This window comes from Apodemus sylvaticus, chromosome 5, assembly GCF_947179515.1.
Source record: "Apodemus sylvaticus chromosome 5, mApoSyl1.1, whole genome shotgun sequence".
NCBI lineage: Eukaryota > Metazoa > Chordata > Mammalia > Rodentia > Muridae > Apodemus > Apodemus sylvaticus.
In genome coordinates this window covers 103,812,248-103,828,140 of record NC_067476.1, presented here as the reverse complement: position 1 = coordinate 103,828,140, position 15,893 = coordinate 103,812,248, and the positions used below count along the sequence as shown (strand labels likewise).

Here is a 15,893-nt window from a genome sequence, read left to right as displayed (position 1 = left end):
TAATATTTTGCTATCTGTAACATGTTAAGTGTTTGGTTCAATAGCTTTGAACAAGTTTAAAAACAATATTTATTTACTTAATTTTTAGTCAGGGTTTTACTGTGTAACCCTGGCTGGGCTGGACTGAAATTTGATATATGGATCAGGCTAGCCTCAAACTCCAGTTTACCTGCCTCTGCCTCCTAGGATTAAAAATGTGTGCATCATACCTGGCTATGCTTTGAAAATTTTATGTAGTTATGGCTCAAAATAGATAGAGATTTCCATTGCTTCAGAAGGTTCCTTCTTTATTCCTACCTGGCGGATGTGATATTTCCTGCAATCTCTAGGACTCCCTAGCCATCACCTTAGCTTTCTGTTAGTGCACTTTCTTTTAGCTTCCCTATCTGTTTCTTCCCTTCAGGAGACTGAAGAACCAATCGTAGAATGTCAGGAATGTGAAACAGAAGTTTCCCCTTCACAGACTGGAGGTTCCTCTGGGGACCTGGGGGACATCAGCTCCTTCTCCTCCAAAGCTTCCAGCTCACACCACACATCCAGTGGAACAAGTCTCTCAGCCATACACAGCAGTGGCAGCTCAGGGCGAGGAGCTGGGCCACTCAAAGGAAAAACCAGTGGGACAGAACCTGCAGATTTTGCCTTACCCAGTTCCCGAGGAGGCCCAGGAAAACTGAGGTGCAGACAGGTTCTCCAGAGAGAACCCAGCAGGGGCAGGGCTGCTAATGTTTTAATATCACATGAGAAGAAATACTGGGGAATGCCCCACCCTGAGCTGGAGAAATCAGTGCCTCTTCCTTCCTGTGGGCAAAGAAGCCTCTCAGGGAATGTTGGGAATGCTGGGTCCATTCTCCTGCCATCCCTGTGTCTGCAGCTTATCTATATTTTGGTTGGGATTTGGAATAGGCCCCCACTGTGGTCTATGCCCTTGGTCTTTGGTCTATGGGTATTCAGAGCCTGGAGTAGAATAGAAGGTGGGCAGAAATGGGTGTGGCATCTCAACTAATAGCAGCAGGAAGCTATGTCAGGAGGGAGAAGACTTTCATACAGGAAAAAGTCCTTTTATCATCCCATTCCCCCTTGCGCTCGGCTGAGGTTTTATTGATGAGTTGGATGGGTGTGAGCCCATGTTCCCCTGTTCCCCTGAGGAGCAGCATGTGTTGGCAGGTCCTAGGGAGATGTTACGGATGTAGTCATAGCAGCTGCTCTCATTCAGACTAACCTGTCTTCATTCTCTAGTCCTAGAAAAGGGATCAATCAGACAGGGGCACCAGTGTGTGAGGAGGATGGTGATGCAGGCCTCGGCATCAGACAAGGAGGGAAGGCTCCAGTTACACCTCGTGGGCGTGGGCGAAGGGGCCGCCCACCTTCTCGGACCACTGGAACCAGGTACCGGGTAGTGCCAAAAAATAGGAGTAGAGGGAAGAGAAAACTAGAGAGAGTGTAAGTTATGAGAGGGAGAGGACCCACACTGACGCCGAGGCCACCTGAGACTGGGCTCATGCCTGTGATAGGTTAGTAAAGAATGGGGGAAGAGATCAACAGGGAAAAGGGTCGGAAGGTAGCTCCTGTCTGTTCTCACTTCCTTTTCTGCCTGACTTTAGAGAAACAGCTGTGTCTGGTCCATCGGGCATAGAAGATATTTCACCTAGCATGTCACCAGATGACAAATCCTTCACCCGCATTGTGCCCCGTGTGCCAGATTCTACCAAACGGACGGATGCCAGTTCTACTGCTTTGCGGCGGAGTGATTCTCCAGAGATTCCTTTTCAGGCTGCTACTGGTTCCTCTGATGGCTTAGATTCCTCATCTTCAGGAAACAGCTTTGTGGGGCTCCGTGTTGTAGCCAAGTGGTCCTCCAATGGCTACTTTTACTCTGGGAAAATCACCCGAGATGTTGGAGCTGGGAAGTATAAGCTGCTCTTTGATGATGGGTATGAATGTGATGTGTTGGGCAAAGACATTCTCCTGTGTGACCCCATCCCTCTGGACACTGAAGTGACAGCTCTCTCAGAAGATGAATATTTCAGTGCAGGTAATAAATGTACTGTGCTTGCTGGTCCATCTTGTCAGCAGCTGCCTAGACAGTCGTGTCTTCCCCAGCCTTGCCGTTTCTCTGGATCTCACAGTCAGAGATTCCATCCCATTATGTAGCTTACCCTGACTGACCATTGCTTTGTTTGTAGTTTGGTTTTCAGTAAACTTATTTTGAAATAGTTAATAGAATTGAAGAAAACGTTGCCAAATGCCAAATGATGTTAGGGTAGAGGATCCCTGTGTCCCCTTCTCAGGCTTTCCCTATCTGCAGTATCCTAAATTAGTCTGATAACTTTTGTCAGAACCAAGAAGCCAATCTCAATTCCTAACTGTTAACTAAACTCCAAACTTTATTTGGATTTTACCATCTTTTCTATAATGTACTTTCTCTGTTTCAGGATCCAGTCGAGGATACCACATTACATTTAGTCATCATGTTTCGTTTGGTCTCCTCTGGTTTGTGGCAATTTCTGTCTCTTGTTTTTCCATGACTTTGATAGTTTTGAGGGATAAATAGCTGTTTTATAGAATGGTCTCTCAGATCAGGTCTGATGTTTTCACATTAGACTGGAGTTATGATTTTGTTTTTAATTCATTGTAAAGAACGTCATTAGGGGTGAAGTGCTGTTCCTATCATATCATATATGGGGCTGAGGGAGGCATGTGACATCACCGTACATTATTGGTCTTATCACTAGGTAAGGTGGTACTTTCTAGGTCTCTTCACTGCAACATTAGTGGTTTCCCCTTTGTATTCTGTCTTCTTTCACTCCTGCCTTTTATACACTGGCTGTCCCAGAACTTGCATTATAAACCAGGCTGGCCTCAAGCTAACAGAGATCCCCCTGCCTCTGCCTCCTGAGTCCTGGGGTTAAAACTGTGCTACTATGCCAGGTTTCACTTATGACTTCTAAGCTTACTGACCATGTTGATCAGAATTCAGCCGGAGACTGGTGGTGCACTGAGATAGTTTAACTTAGGAAGAGGTTGTTAACTCAGCACGCTGCATGTCATGCTCTGATTTGAAGAACGATGCCTTCTTTTTGTCTCTTCAGGGGGTCTCAGGTCACTTTCCTTTTTGTAATAGCCAGTGTTGGCCATGGTGAGGTATTCATGTGTGCTTTTACTTTCTCGTGTATAAATTCTGTGAATACAGCTTCCTAGCTATATGGTGTTGACTGTCATTTAGAAACATCCTTTCTGGATATTGTGTTGAACACGGATAGACTGGGAGAACAGCTTTTCTGCTAGGAGCTTCTGGGCTTTCTTGTTCTAGGGTTCCCAAAGTACCTGCATTTTGCTCCCTTGTTTTGGTGTTTTCGGGCCACTTTACCTTGTAACCCTTGATAACACCATCGGTGGTGAGGTGTGAGGAGCAGTATGTGGGACTGTTTGCTTGGATCGTCTTCATCTGTTATGAAGCCATCTTAGAGGTTGATATCTGGCTCTTTCAGGATAGATTGGTGTCAGCAGTAAGTGTGCATCATGGGGTAGGGATTGAGCATTCTACTTGCTGAGGCTGTTTACCAGTGTCAGTCAGTAGTACACTGCTTCTAGTTGTAGTAGCTCTTCCTCGGTGATGAGTGTTTTCTGGCCTTGGGCATGTGTCAGTCTGAGGTGGTCTTCAGGATTTAGTTTGGTGATAGATTTAAGCTAGGAGACAAGTAAGCGGAGTAAAGGAATTGATTGTGTGGCACAGCAGAACAGGACCTGCTTCCTCCTCCTGCTTTTCCCTGGCAGGATAGCTAGGCGCCTTAGCCCTTCATTGAAAACAAGCTAATGGAAATAAAGTGTACCTCTCTGTTCATCAGAACAAAAATGTCAGTAGTGATGTGCCATTGTCATGTTGTGAGATATATGTTTATTGGTTGGTAGAAAGGAGCGTGGATTTTTGGTTTTGTGTTTTTTTTTTTCCTTTTTTCTTAGAATTGGAAATAGTTCTTGTCTAACTAATCCTCATATAACAGAACTAGGCCTAAACTCAGGTTGGATGAGTTCTAACTCAGCCACGCATTGTGCTCCTAACCTCAAAGCCTTGTATCAAAGCTATGTATCAGTGTCAGAGCAGCAAGGTTTATTTCCCTTCTCTGCTCTATCCTGACTTTGTTGTATAATAGACAAACATGTACATGATTTCTTAGAATTGCCATTTCCACTCATTCTTCAAAGAAACCACAAAGGGAAGGCTTAGGAGTTTGCTGTAGGATCATTAATAAACCATGCCATTCACTTCAGGGCATCCATTTGAGCCACTAAAAACCCTTAAGTCCAGTGTTGGGAAACTTTATTTTATAGCTAAAGACTGCTTTCTCCCAGAAGACCTTGTCTAATCCTACCGTATTAGCTACATATATCCCAAGTGTTGTAACCATTCGGGACCGACAGCCAAGTTCAGCCTGTGGTGGTTGGCTCTCTGTGTCCCCTGTCTCAGGCCTGCTTTTGTTGAGCCCTTCTGAGAGGGTGCTCAGCAGCCTACAATTACCGTATCTTTTATAATGTCATCTGCAGGAGTAGTGAAAGGACATAGGAAGGAGTCTGGGGAGCTGTATTACAGCATTGAAAAAGAAGGCCAAAGGAAGTGGTATAAGCGAATGGCAGTCATTCTGTCCTTGGAGCAAGGACACAGACTGAGAGAGCAGTATGGGCTGGGCCCATACGAAGCTGCCACACCGCTCACGAAGGCGGCAGATATCAGCTTAGGTAAGACTTTCTGAACCAGCGTCTGTGCAGCCATGCTTGCTTAAAGGGAGGAATGGTTTCTAGAATAGCAGGAATGATTGCCTGACTCCCCACACTTTCCCCTTCCAAATACCAAATGCGAAGTCTCTAGGGTCTTTCTGGCCTTTCTCTTCCTATAGGGGAGCAAATAAATCTCAGACATGGCAGTGTTGGAACATAAAATGTGTGGCTTTAAAAGGAGGCTTCCTGATTGGGGGAGGTTGCGAAAAGCACAGTACTAGCCATGTCAGGTTTCAGTTCTTACTTAACCTGATCTTATTAGCCTTTGGCTTATTCATCAGACAATTTGGTGGAAGGGAAGCGGAAACGGCGCAGTAACATGAGCTCCCCAGCTACCCCTACGGCCTCCAGTAGCAGCAGCACAACGCCCACACGTAAAACCACAGAGAGTCCCCGTGCTTCCTCGGGAGTTCCGTCAGGCAAGAGGAAACTTCCGACTTCTGAAGAGGAACGGTCCCCTGCTAAGCGAGGGCGAAAGTCTGCCTCCGTGAAACCTGGTGAGATGGGGCCTGGTACATGGAGATGTCCTTTCCATGCTGTCAGATATGTGCATAGGTTATTCTTGTATAAGCCGCATTCCCTGTCCTCTCTTCAGAGCCCAGCAGGATGGCAAGACTTGATCAGATTCTATGTGGGCTCTTTAGGGGAATATAAGTATGGAAGTTTAAGTAGACTCAGAATGGGTAAAATTTCTTCAGATTTTATTCTCTGCCTTCTCCTGATTCTTGGTAGACTTTGTTTCCACCATCTTTCCTCCACCATCTTGAGCTTACATGTTCTCAAGCTTCCTGTGGAAAGGTGGTGTTTCTTCCTTTCCCTCTGCCCATCCCTTTCAGTCACTTCTGTTCACTGAGAAAATTCAGTCAGTTGTTGAAGTGTCTGTGGTAGTCCAGACCTGGCCATGGCGGCTTCTGTAAAGTCCTGTCTCTGTTGGATAGGGTTTCTCAGGCTAGATTGCGATGGCATTCCACAGCCCCTTGCCCCATCACCAGATTTTTGTTTTTCCTGTTGGAGTTGTGCCATTTGCTTACATGAATAACACCACTGCCATGTATTTAAGGTTATTTAAAAACAGTAATAGCTAAACTTTATTAAATATTTACTGGGTTAGTCATGAAGCCTAAAAATTTTCACTCATAATCCCTTATCTAATCTCTTAAAGCATATGTGCTAGAATTCACTTTCTATATTTTTGAAGAGTCTAAGACAGAAAAGTTAGCTAACTTTCTCAACGTGACAGAATAAGCCAGATCTCAAATTTAGGTGGACTTGACCCTTTAGTCCAGTGCCAAATGCATAGTATTACTGCCTTTGACTGTTCCTGACCCTGGTTTTATTTCAGGAGGCATGCATGACCTGCCGTCATCTTAGCCTCCTAGTGAACCTGATTCGGCTTCAGTAGGTATCCATTTCCTTCTGGAGGACTTACTGGGGCACATCTTAGCATGGGTGTTCTGGACTGCTGGCTCACTTAACTTCCCAGGTGTTGACAGCTGGGTGTTGAGGTGGGGTACTTTGTTGTGGCTTCACCTCCACATAAAGACTCTTATCACCAAGTATCTGGCATTGCTCTGGTGAGAGCCTTAGGTACAGTGGGAAAATCTGATTGAGACAGTTCTCAGTAGCAATGAAAAGTTTTTTACCTTCTTTAAATATTGCTTCAAAATGTCAGAGACCTCGGCGATGAGCATGGTTGAAGACTTCCAAACACTACATTTTTCTGTTCTAGAACCACCTTTGATTTCAGGTGGCCTTAGAATTTGATGTTATAGAAATAGTACCAGTTTATTTCCATATATGAAAACAACAGACTGCCCACTGTAATGGTCATGCCAGATTTAAATGTTGTTTTGTCTTCATTGTGAATTTGGCCCTAGCTTGTTGGCCATTTAGAGTGACTGGCTATATTAATGGTCTTTGGGTTATAGCCCAGACAAAGCTTATGAGCACTTGGTCTATCTGGTGACGCTGGTGCTGGGCCTTTGTCCAAGTAGTGATACGTGTGCATCATTTTGGAAACTGCTTTGTCCTTTCTAGGAACAGTGGGGGCATCAGAGTTTGTGAGCCCCTGTGAGACTGGAGACAACACAGGTGAGCCTTCTGTCCTGGAAGAGCCAAGAGGGCCTCTGCCCCTCAACAAGACCTTGTTTCTGGGCTATGCCTTTCTCCTCACCATGGCTACAACCAGTGACAAGCTGGCCAGCCGCTCTAAGCTGCTAGATGGTCCTGCAGGAAGCAGCGAAGAGGAGGAGGGTGAGTCCCCAGGAGTGCTGACCTATCTTTCTTTCCATGTACTTTGTGTAGGAATGCTATTCTCATTCAGGTAGAGTAGTGCACCAGGCAGGTGGTAACTAATCTGCCCACGTAAGTAAAATTAACTTGTACCCTATTTCTGGTTTGTAGACTTTTCACTCAGGGAGTGGTTCTCAAGATAGTCTTGGTAGGCAGCTGAGAAATATTTGTCTTTTTGTTAATTTACATACTATATATAGGTGTACACTATATAGTTTTATGTAGGGATGTGTGTGTGTGTGTGTATGCACACACATGTGTGGTAGTCATGGGATAATTTGGAAGGATGTTATTCTTCCTAATATAAGGGTCCCAGGGAATCACTCAGGTCACCAGGCTTGACAGCCTAGGGGGAGAGAGTCCCCTTTTTCTTATATAAAATGAATGATAAAAAAAATCTACCAGTCTATCAGGGTTAAACTGCTTCAACAATGACAGACTTGGAATTAGAACACAGTGCTGGCCTCACCTTCCTATAAATCTACATCCAGCAGGCTCCTGAGGTCCAGCTACCTTCCCTATTTAGGCTTTAGCGTCTACCTAAGAAAACCCCCCATGTGGAGGATGCATTTCATTCTGAGAGTAAGAAAGGAACTGTGGTGTCTCCAGCCCAGGATAGCTGAGGAAGAATGAGTTTCTAGGCCCTTTCATTAAAATAAGTCTGTCTGCCACATGCATTAATATACGTCTAGGTAAAGTCTATGGTCAGGTGGTAGAATGTATTTCAGAGATCTGACAAATGTGTGGTATAGGAGAATGTGTAGGTCTAATGTATACAGTGAGTGACAATAGTCTCCAGGTATCTGTCCAAGCTTGAGAACCAGATTGTTGTTTTGTAAGTTAAAGAGTTCTGACCAACGCTGAATCTTGCAAGAAGGAATTAAAATGAGAAAAATGTTACTGTCATAAATGGCATAGCTGAAGATGTATGATTGATGACTCTGCTCACTAGTTACAGCCATCAAACATGTACAGGGCATGGGAAAAGTGATCTGAGTGCTACACTTAGATTAATATGATTTGGAAGGTGCATATCTGAGATGTTCTGGTGATGGGCAGCTGGGTTTTGAGAGCTGTGTAATAGGTGTGGTTTGTCAAGCAATTCAGTATATAGAGTGTAAGAAAAAGCAGTGACCTAGCCTGATCCTCAGTATTAGGAGTCCCTTGAATTCCATGCAGCAGTCTAGCATTACAGTAAAGATGGTTTGCAGCCTTTTTTTTTTTTTTTTTTTTTTTTGCTTTTCTAGTGGTGCTTTAACAACTTAGCCCTTGAAACCAGACTTCACAAGGTGCTTGTTGCTTTGAAGCTGACTGAATGACAGTGATACAGGCTGTTCAGTTTCTCAAATACATTAGTAAATCTGTGTCTGTCTAATCAGCAGTAGCTGAAGAATATAAGCAGCAGCAGTTACAAGTAGGCATTAAAGTAGCACCTAGGAACCATTATTTAAATTTTATAATATCAAAAATAATTATTTTTGTTACATATGCAGAATTTTTAGAAATTCCTCCTTTCAACAAGCAGTATACAGAATGCCAGCTTCGAGCAGGAGCTGGGTATATCCTTGAAGACTTCAATGAAGCCCAGGTGAGGACTTTATTTTGTGGCTACCTTCTTTCTGTTGAAAAAAAGCCCAAGAGGGGTTTGGGTGGTTTGCTGAAGTCCAGGAAACTACCCCATTGTGCTACCCCAGCCCAGCATTTTCATTATACACAAGGAAGAGAAGCTAGAGCTTCTGTTAGGTGGCAGTGGCTCTATAGAGACAGCAACAGATTGAACTTATGCAGCAGAAAGCCTGTTGGTAGTGTTTCCCTAGCCTGGAAGGTGGGGTATTGGGTGTGGTTGACCCTTGAGAGATAGGCCTTCCAAAAGATGTAGATAAGACAAGGAAACTCTCAGAGAAAGCTGTTTGGGCTTTTCTGTGAGCCAATGCAACCTTAGATACAAAAACAGACTAGATAGTATTTTTGATACCAATTGGAAGTCTCGAGGGTTCTTTAGGTGCAGCCAGTCAGGAAAGGTTGTCCTAGACTCCACCAGACTAGTGAGCTGGGTTCCTTTTCTTCTAGTGTAACACAGCCTACCAGTGTCTCCTAATTGCCGACCAGCACTGTCGAACCCGGAAGTACTTCCTGTGCCTTGCCAGTGGCATTCCTTGTGTGTCTCATGTCTGGGTCCATGACAGCTGCCATGCCAACCAACTTCAAAACTATCGTAATTATCTGCTGCCTGCTGGGTATAGCCTTGAGGAACAACGAATTCTGGATTGGTGAGTGTTTAGGAGCCCATTTAGAGCTGAGAAGACAAGACTAGCATTTGGGAAGAAAGTCTAGTTGAGAAATTGAAGTGTTACTAGAAACTGGAATGCCTGTAGACTGAGTCAGAATTTGAATGAATTTTAAATGATTTCAGCAGTTAAAGCACATTATTGCCAGAGCCTCGTTTTACATTAGTTGGGAACCTTCTGAATGTTTGGAAAGATTAGTATATGTGGTCAGTGTTCCCCATTAGGGGAAGCATTGAAATTAGGATTAAGTTTCAATCTTTAAATTTAGAGAAGGGAGGGGACTAACTTGCTTTGTTTACTAGCAAAGTCTGGGATCCTAGAATACATACCTCATTCAGAAGAGAGGCCAAGCATGTCCCGTACACGGCAGTTAGGAAAGCATGCAGACTCCCTTTGCAGAGCTAATTATTAGATACGATGGGCCATACTAAGTCTCTTTCCAGTTCTTAAACACTGTCTCCAACTCTTTCACAGGCAACCCCGTGAAAACCCTTTCCAGAATTTGAAGGTCCTCTTGGTGTCAGATCAACAACAGAACTTCTTAGAGCTCTGGTCTGAGATCCTTATGACTGGAGGGGCAGCCTCTGTGAAGCAGCATCATTCAAGTGCCCATAACAAAGGTACTGGAAAGAGTCTGTGCTTCATCCTCATTCCAGGGATGTTCTTAGATTCACACCTACCTGTTAGCCTGTGTATTCCAAGTCTGTCCTCATTTTTAAGATAAGTCCTACCTTCAAAAGGGTAGGTTGACATAAGTGAAGGATAATGCTGTTCAAGCTTCTATAGTCTCCAGTGCCATTCCCATTCAATAGTTCTACAAGGTCAGAAGTGGTGATTACAACTTTTATTTTAGATTGTGAACATACAGTATCTATATAGAGGGCTTTGGTTTGGTAGAGTAGGGAATACCAGTTAGAAGGCACACCTGCCCTTTTTTAATAGGAGCTAAACAGTGTTCTTTCCTTATTCACTTCCCCCTACTTTTTACAGACATTGCTTTAGGGGTGTTTGATGTGGTGGTGACGGACCCCTCATGCCCAGCCTCGGTGCTCAAGTGTGCTGAAGCCTTGCAGCTGCCTGTGGTATCACAAGAATGGGTGATCCAGTGCCTCATTGTTGGGGAGAGAATTGGATTCAAGCAGCATCCAAAATATAAACATGATTATGTTTCTCACTAAAGATATTTGGTCTTAACTGGTTTTATTCCCTGCTATTGTGGAGATTGTGTTTTAATCAGGTTTTAAGTGTGTCTTGTGTGTAATTGTATTCTTTGCATGGACCTTGTACATAGTTTTATTTGCTGGACTTTTATGATAAAATAAATGTTGAATCTCTTTGGTTGTAGTAACTGGGATGTCTTCATCTGTTTCTTTGAGATTAACCTCAGAATATGGTAAACATAGGATCTTCTCTGAAGTTTTCAGCAGGCTTGTCACTTTAGAAGTACAGCAAACAAAGAAAGATAAAAATAGAGGAATGAACTTTATTCTGTGGCACCACTGACTGTCAATGTCAAAAGGTTATCCCAGGCTACCTAAAATGTTATACTTCCAAAAACGCAGCTTAAAGTAGGTGAGGGCCTGGATGAACAGTAAGTAGTGCTAAAGTTGGGTGGGACTGGGGACAGCTCTGGGTATCAGGACTTTATTAACAGATGACCTGCTACTGGGAACATGAACATGACCAGTAATGAATAGACAGTGACTATAAATTTGCTGGGATGGTTTTCTGTAAAATAAGTTGTCACAACTGTTGGAAGTTATCCCTTCCTCACACTCTTCACCATGATCCCTGTTAACGAATGGCTTCTCATTCTCTAAATAAAGGCTGTCTGTTATTTTTTTCTATAGAGCCAAAAGTAAGTACTTTTAGGCTTTGTGGTCACTTGTCTGTCTCAACTTCTTGTCTTGCTGTGAGATGAATCATAGCAACCATAGATAATAGCTAACTAAATGAGTGTGTGTGGCTGTTTGAATAGTACTTTATTTACAAAAACAAGCAGCAGGCTGTTATCTGCTAAGCCCTGCTTTTAGAGGTTAACAATGGAAGGGATCAATCCTCTCTAGTTGACAAGTGCGGGCGCTCAGGCTCAGGTGGTAGACAGTGTAGATGAAGAGAGGATTCAGTGACTACGAACTGAGGCCTGAATGCTGCATTCTTGTCCAGCTTGGAAGGTATGTCAATGAAGTGTTTCTTTTGTTTATGCTGATGAGAACATTAGTATGTTCTCAGTCAGTGGTGGCTAGGCTATCTGACCATAAAACCTTAACTCCTGTGGCAGGTCTAAGGAAGGAAAACTGGGTTGCAGTTTTTAGTTTCTAAAATCTGAACAATTTGACTTCTATCATCTTTAGCCAGAATTTCCCTTTTACCAGTCTGAAAAAATTAGAACCCACTGGCTAAATTCTTCAGATAAGAATACTCAAATCTTAAATTTTTGGGAAGGATAATCTGTATAGTTACAAATAACTAGGTACAGAAAGAGGGAAAGCCCACACCCTGTCTAAAGGGTTTTCTAATTTCCTTTCTTACATATGAGCTAATCCCCACTGTTTACTGTGGTTTCCTTCCATAGGAACATAGTAAACGTTTAATAAACCACCGTTACACAAATGAACCCACCCCACAGATGGCTTAGTGTAAAGGATCAAAGCCTTCGTGTGGTCAGCAGAGGGATATCAGACCCCAGTTCCCCTACTGGAATGGTAGGAAGGATTTATACCTCTGGATTTCTTCTAGAAGACCCTTTCAGCAGCCTGCAGGCATCTGATGAATGACTAAAGAGATTTGTTACAGACATCAGAAGATGGTAGGGCAGACTGTTACTTCATTTTGTGAACCAGAGTTTTCACATCCCAAAACTATAAGAGAAAAAAAAGTTTCATTAAATGTCATGCCTTCCAAAGAAGCAATGGCAATATGAGATAGAGCTAACACTGAGGCAACAACACACTCTTCAGAAGCCGACTGCCATTGGGTGTCAGTATTAGATTTAAGGAAGTTTAGAAGCAAGAGCAGGCTGGGGAAGCCAGACTGCCCCTAGAACAGCAGTATAACCTAACACTGAACTTAACCCTCAGATGTGGTATTTTACCATGCTGATGAACTTCACTAGAAAATAAATTCCAGTAAAATTGTGGAACATGATCACTCTACCCCCATACCCCCCACCCTCTTTCCTGCATCTCTGAGCCTTGCTTTATAAAATGAGGGCAATCTGGAGATGATGGCGAGAGTTGCATTTTGGTCTTCTATAGTTGATTAACCCCTCCTCCAAATCTAGTAAGTGCCCCTAGTTCCTACCTGCCCAGAGTTCCACCAGCCTGGGTATAGTATTTGTTATAGTCTAGCCGGAGCAGTAACTGAGCCAAATCTGAGTTGATCTGGTGATTACGAACACTGGAAAGAATCTTGAACAGGAGTGAAGACTGGCGACTAAAGCCCTGTTGAGAGACCCAAGCTGTCAGTGACCACACAGTGCTAGGCACCTTGGGGGAGTCTTTGGAAAAAGCTTTGCTTAAATGTTTGCAGGACCACCTGGCCTTCCCATATTCCCATTTCTGTCAGCCCCTAAAATGACCGACTTCTTAGTGCCATGTCCGTGAAATGCATGACTCCCATCAAAGTACTTTCTCATTAGTAGGAATTTAACAGCTTGTTTAAGACTAATATATTCCATCACATACTGGGATTGCAGTGAGCTTGCTTTGTTACAAGGAGATAAATATAGTCTGAGATTATAATTACCAGTGAGATAGGAGGCTGGTTCAGGGAAAGGAGTGGGATGTGAGAAAATGAGCACAAAGCCAGTGCACACTTGGTGGGCTGAATAAACTATTTCAGGGCTGAGCTATTTCTGAACACTGTGAGGCAGCACATTATAATCATCTTCAAAACTCAATGATACCAGCGCTTGTACCTTTTTTATCTTGTCATTTCTGTGTCTGTTCTGGAAAAACACTTTATTGACCCGGAGCAAAGACTGCTTGCTCCATAGGCCGGTGGTGTATATTTTCCGTGGCTAGGCAGACTCACCTTCACGAGAATGCTCAGCTGGGCAGCTCCTCGCTCATCCAGTGGACCCAGGTTCTGACTGACCAGTGAACAAAAACTGTGACAGAGATCTAGGATTTCATTCAGGCAATGAAACACCTATCCAAAAATATAGCTGGCGTTAAGAAATGAAGAAATCGCTGAGATCAGTTGACCTCCCATGTCTGATCTCAGCAGAGATACCACAACCTTCAAAGCTGTCTGGCCCTCCCAAGGAACATACAGAATGAACACCCCTTCTTGGGACAGCTGGCTTCTCTAACTCCCTGCACAAAACCTCTGCTCTAGTCAACATTAACTCATCATTTCTAGACCCACTGAGTATGTTCTTGCCTTTGAGCTCTGAGTGTTGTCCCCTGGGATTTCTCTTCTTTAGTAACAGTTCAAGCCCCATTCTCTGTGAAATGCTCCTTCCCCACTGCAGCCTTTAGTGATCTCCGCCCTTCTTCTGCTGTAGTATCTGTGTTGTTCACTGGTGATTGTCCGGGCCACCTGTGCTGTTGCTGACTTTTGTGTGTACATGTCTTGTTTTCCAACTAGATTGTGAGCTCCTTAAGGGCAGAGCCATGACTTATACCTCTTTGTATCCCCAGTGCCTTGCATACAGTAAGCACTCAATAAAGACTTTCAATTATGATGACCTGTTGTTCTGATATGCTTTTCCTCAAGGACAGTGCCTACCACTGTTTTAGAGTGGCATTGCTTAAGTCACTCCTTGGTGTAGCAGGTTAACAGCCCCAAATACCAGCATACAAAGAAGCCCGTACCACGTATGGTGGGTGCTCTGGGCAGTACAGCTTGCTTGCTACCGAGAGTAAAGTGTAAGCACTATAGGTTTAGTTGGGTCCCACTTTACACCTTGGGTTTGGGTTTGCATGCTGGACTTAAGTGTTTTCTAGCCTTAGATTCTTCACAAGATTCCAATATGTAGTCAATGTTGAATAGTTGCCAGAAGTGCTAAATATGTGCACTTACAGATGGACATAAACACCCAGAACCATCAACACAATGTACCTATGAAAACAACTTTCAAATGATTGGTTGATTGTGGTCCATCCAACAGATTTCTAAGAAAGTGAACTCTGCTGTTTTCCTGTAGTCAGAGAGATTTCTGAATATAGGCCATTTGTGTGTGTGTATGTGTGTGGGGTGTTAAGCACATAGTTCTTTTTTCTATATCTGTTTACCCTTTAACATTCTAGTTCCCTTTTAACAGTGTCTTTTGTTTTGAGTTGTCAAAAATGTAAAAATTGAACATGCACCGAATAACAGTTTCGTATTTTGTCAATTCCAAGAGCCTATAGGAACGTATTAGGCTAAGCAAACAACCACCCCTACTTACAGGCTTCAGCAAAATAAAGGACTGGGCCAGCAAATTGCTTAGGAAATGGTCATGCGCCAGTCGGATGCTTTCAAAGTCCCTCGTAGAATTGATTTGATGAAGCAGCTGTGAGAATTGAGATTCCAGCACGTCTACCTGATAGAAAGATAAATGTGAGAACTGAGATTCTAGCACATCTACCTGAAAGATAAAACTTTTTTTTTTTTTTAGCACATGGCACATCCTAAGTGCTCTATTTTATGGTTCTTTTATTTTTAGTATATGTATGTGAATTGCTCTTGCCACAGAGTACATGTGGAGGGCAAAGGACAACTTCCCAGGGTCTGTCCCAGGTCATCAGGCTTGGTGGCTCCAACTTTTACCCACTGAACCATCTCACCCGCCCTCATCTTCCTTCTAGCCACTTTACGCTGGTCAGTAACAGGTTTCAATTGCTGAGCCTTACAGAGTGTGTGTTGCTTGGGGCATACTGTATGCAGGGGAAGGCTGGAGCACTGCACTACATTCCCTGCCATTTGTTTGTTTTGACAGTCTTGCTGCAGCTCAGGCTTTACAATTCTCCTTCCTGACAATTCCCACTGTGAATGTTACAGTTGGGTGTCAACAGAACTGGTTGTATAATTTCTGTTTTTGAAATCATGGGTCTCATGTAATCCAGGCTGGCCTGAAACTCACTGCATAGCCTTGAACTTCAGATGTTCTTCCTTCTACCTCTGAAATGTTGGAATTACAGACTGGTGCCCCCACACCTGACATTTTGCAGTGCCTGAGCTCAAACCCTTCCTGAATGTCAGTAGTCTACCAACTGACCTACATTCCCAGTCACAGTTGTTAATTAAAAAAAAAAAAGTGTTTTTTGCTTGTGTTTGTGTGTATGTGTAACACTTGTACACCTGTTGCTACAGATGTCAGAAGAGGATGTCAGATCATTTGGGATTAGAGTTGCAGATGGTTGGAGCCACGGTGTGTGTGCTAGGAAACAAGCCTAGGACCTCTGCAAGTGCAGTCAGCACTTTTAACTGCTAAATCATCTTTCTAGCTCCATGGTGTGTAATTCTTAATAGTTTCAAATGCCTTTGCAGATCACGCTCCCCTACCCCAGTGTAATCCACTTATACCTCATCCTTTCCACTAACTTAGTTAGC

General features: G+C 43.5%; 2 protein-coding genes across 8 annotated transcripts in view; one reads left to right on the top strand and one right to left on the bottom strand.

Moving 5' to 3' along the window:
- Nucleotides 1–14,046, top strand: part of Tp53bp1 (tumor protein p53 binding protein 1) — a 76,559-nt gene extending 62,513 nt beyond the window's left edge. For all 5 annotated transcript variants that reach the window (XM_052183364.1, XM_052183363.1, XM_052183366.1 and 2 more), the window contains 10 exons: nucleotides 404–675; nucleotides 1,237–1,386; nucleotides 1,602–2,032; nucleotides 4,543–4,734; nucleotides 5,055–5,270; nucleotides 6,811–7,026; nucleotides 8,559–8,653; nucleotides 9,136–9,335; nucleotides 9,828–9,973; nucleotides 10,344–14,046. In XM_052183364.1, the coding sequence (XP_052039324.1) occupies nucleotides 404–675; nucleotides 1,237–1,386; nucleotides 1,602–2,032; nucleotides 4,543–4,734; nucleotides 5,055–5,270; nucleotides 6,811–7,026; nucleotides 8,559–8,653; nucleotides 9,136–9,335; nucleotides 9,828–9,973; nucleotides 10,344–10,531 (2,106 nt within the window). In that variant the 3' untranslated portion in view covers nucleotides 10,532–14,046. The remainder of the gene's footprint in view (nucleotides 1–403; nucleotides 676–1,236; nucleotides 1,387–1,601; nucleotides 2,033–4,542; nucleotides 4,735–5,054; nucleotides 5,271–6,810; nucleotides 7,027–8,558; nucleotides 8,654–9,135; nucleotides 9,336–9,827; nucleotides 9,974–10,343) is intronic.
- Tubgcp4 (tubulin gamma complex associated protein 4) overlaps nucleotides 12,120–15,893 on the bottom strand; it is a 27,245-nt gene continuing 23,471 nt past the window's right edge. For 2 of the 3 annotated variants that reach the window (XM_052183369.1, XM_052183370.1), the window contains exons 15-18: nucleotides 14,749–14,883; nucleotides 13,389–13,505; nucleotides 12,657–12,796; nucleotides 12,120–12,214 (exon numbers count right to left, since the gene is read on the bottom strand). In XM_052183369.1, coding sequence (XP_052039329.1) covers nucleotides 12,202–12,214; nucleotides 12,657–12,796; nucleotides 13,389–13,505; nucleotides 14,749–14,883 — 405 coding nt within the window. In that variant the 3' untranslated portion in view covers nucleotides 12,120–12,201. The remainder of the gene's footprint in view (nucleotides 12,215–12,656; nucleotides 12,797–13,388; nucleotides 13,506–14,748; nucleotides 14,884–15,893) is intronic. The other variant, XM_052183371.1, reaches the window with a different exon arrangement.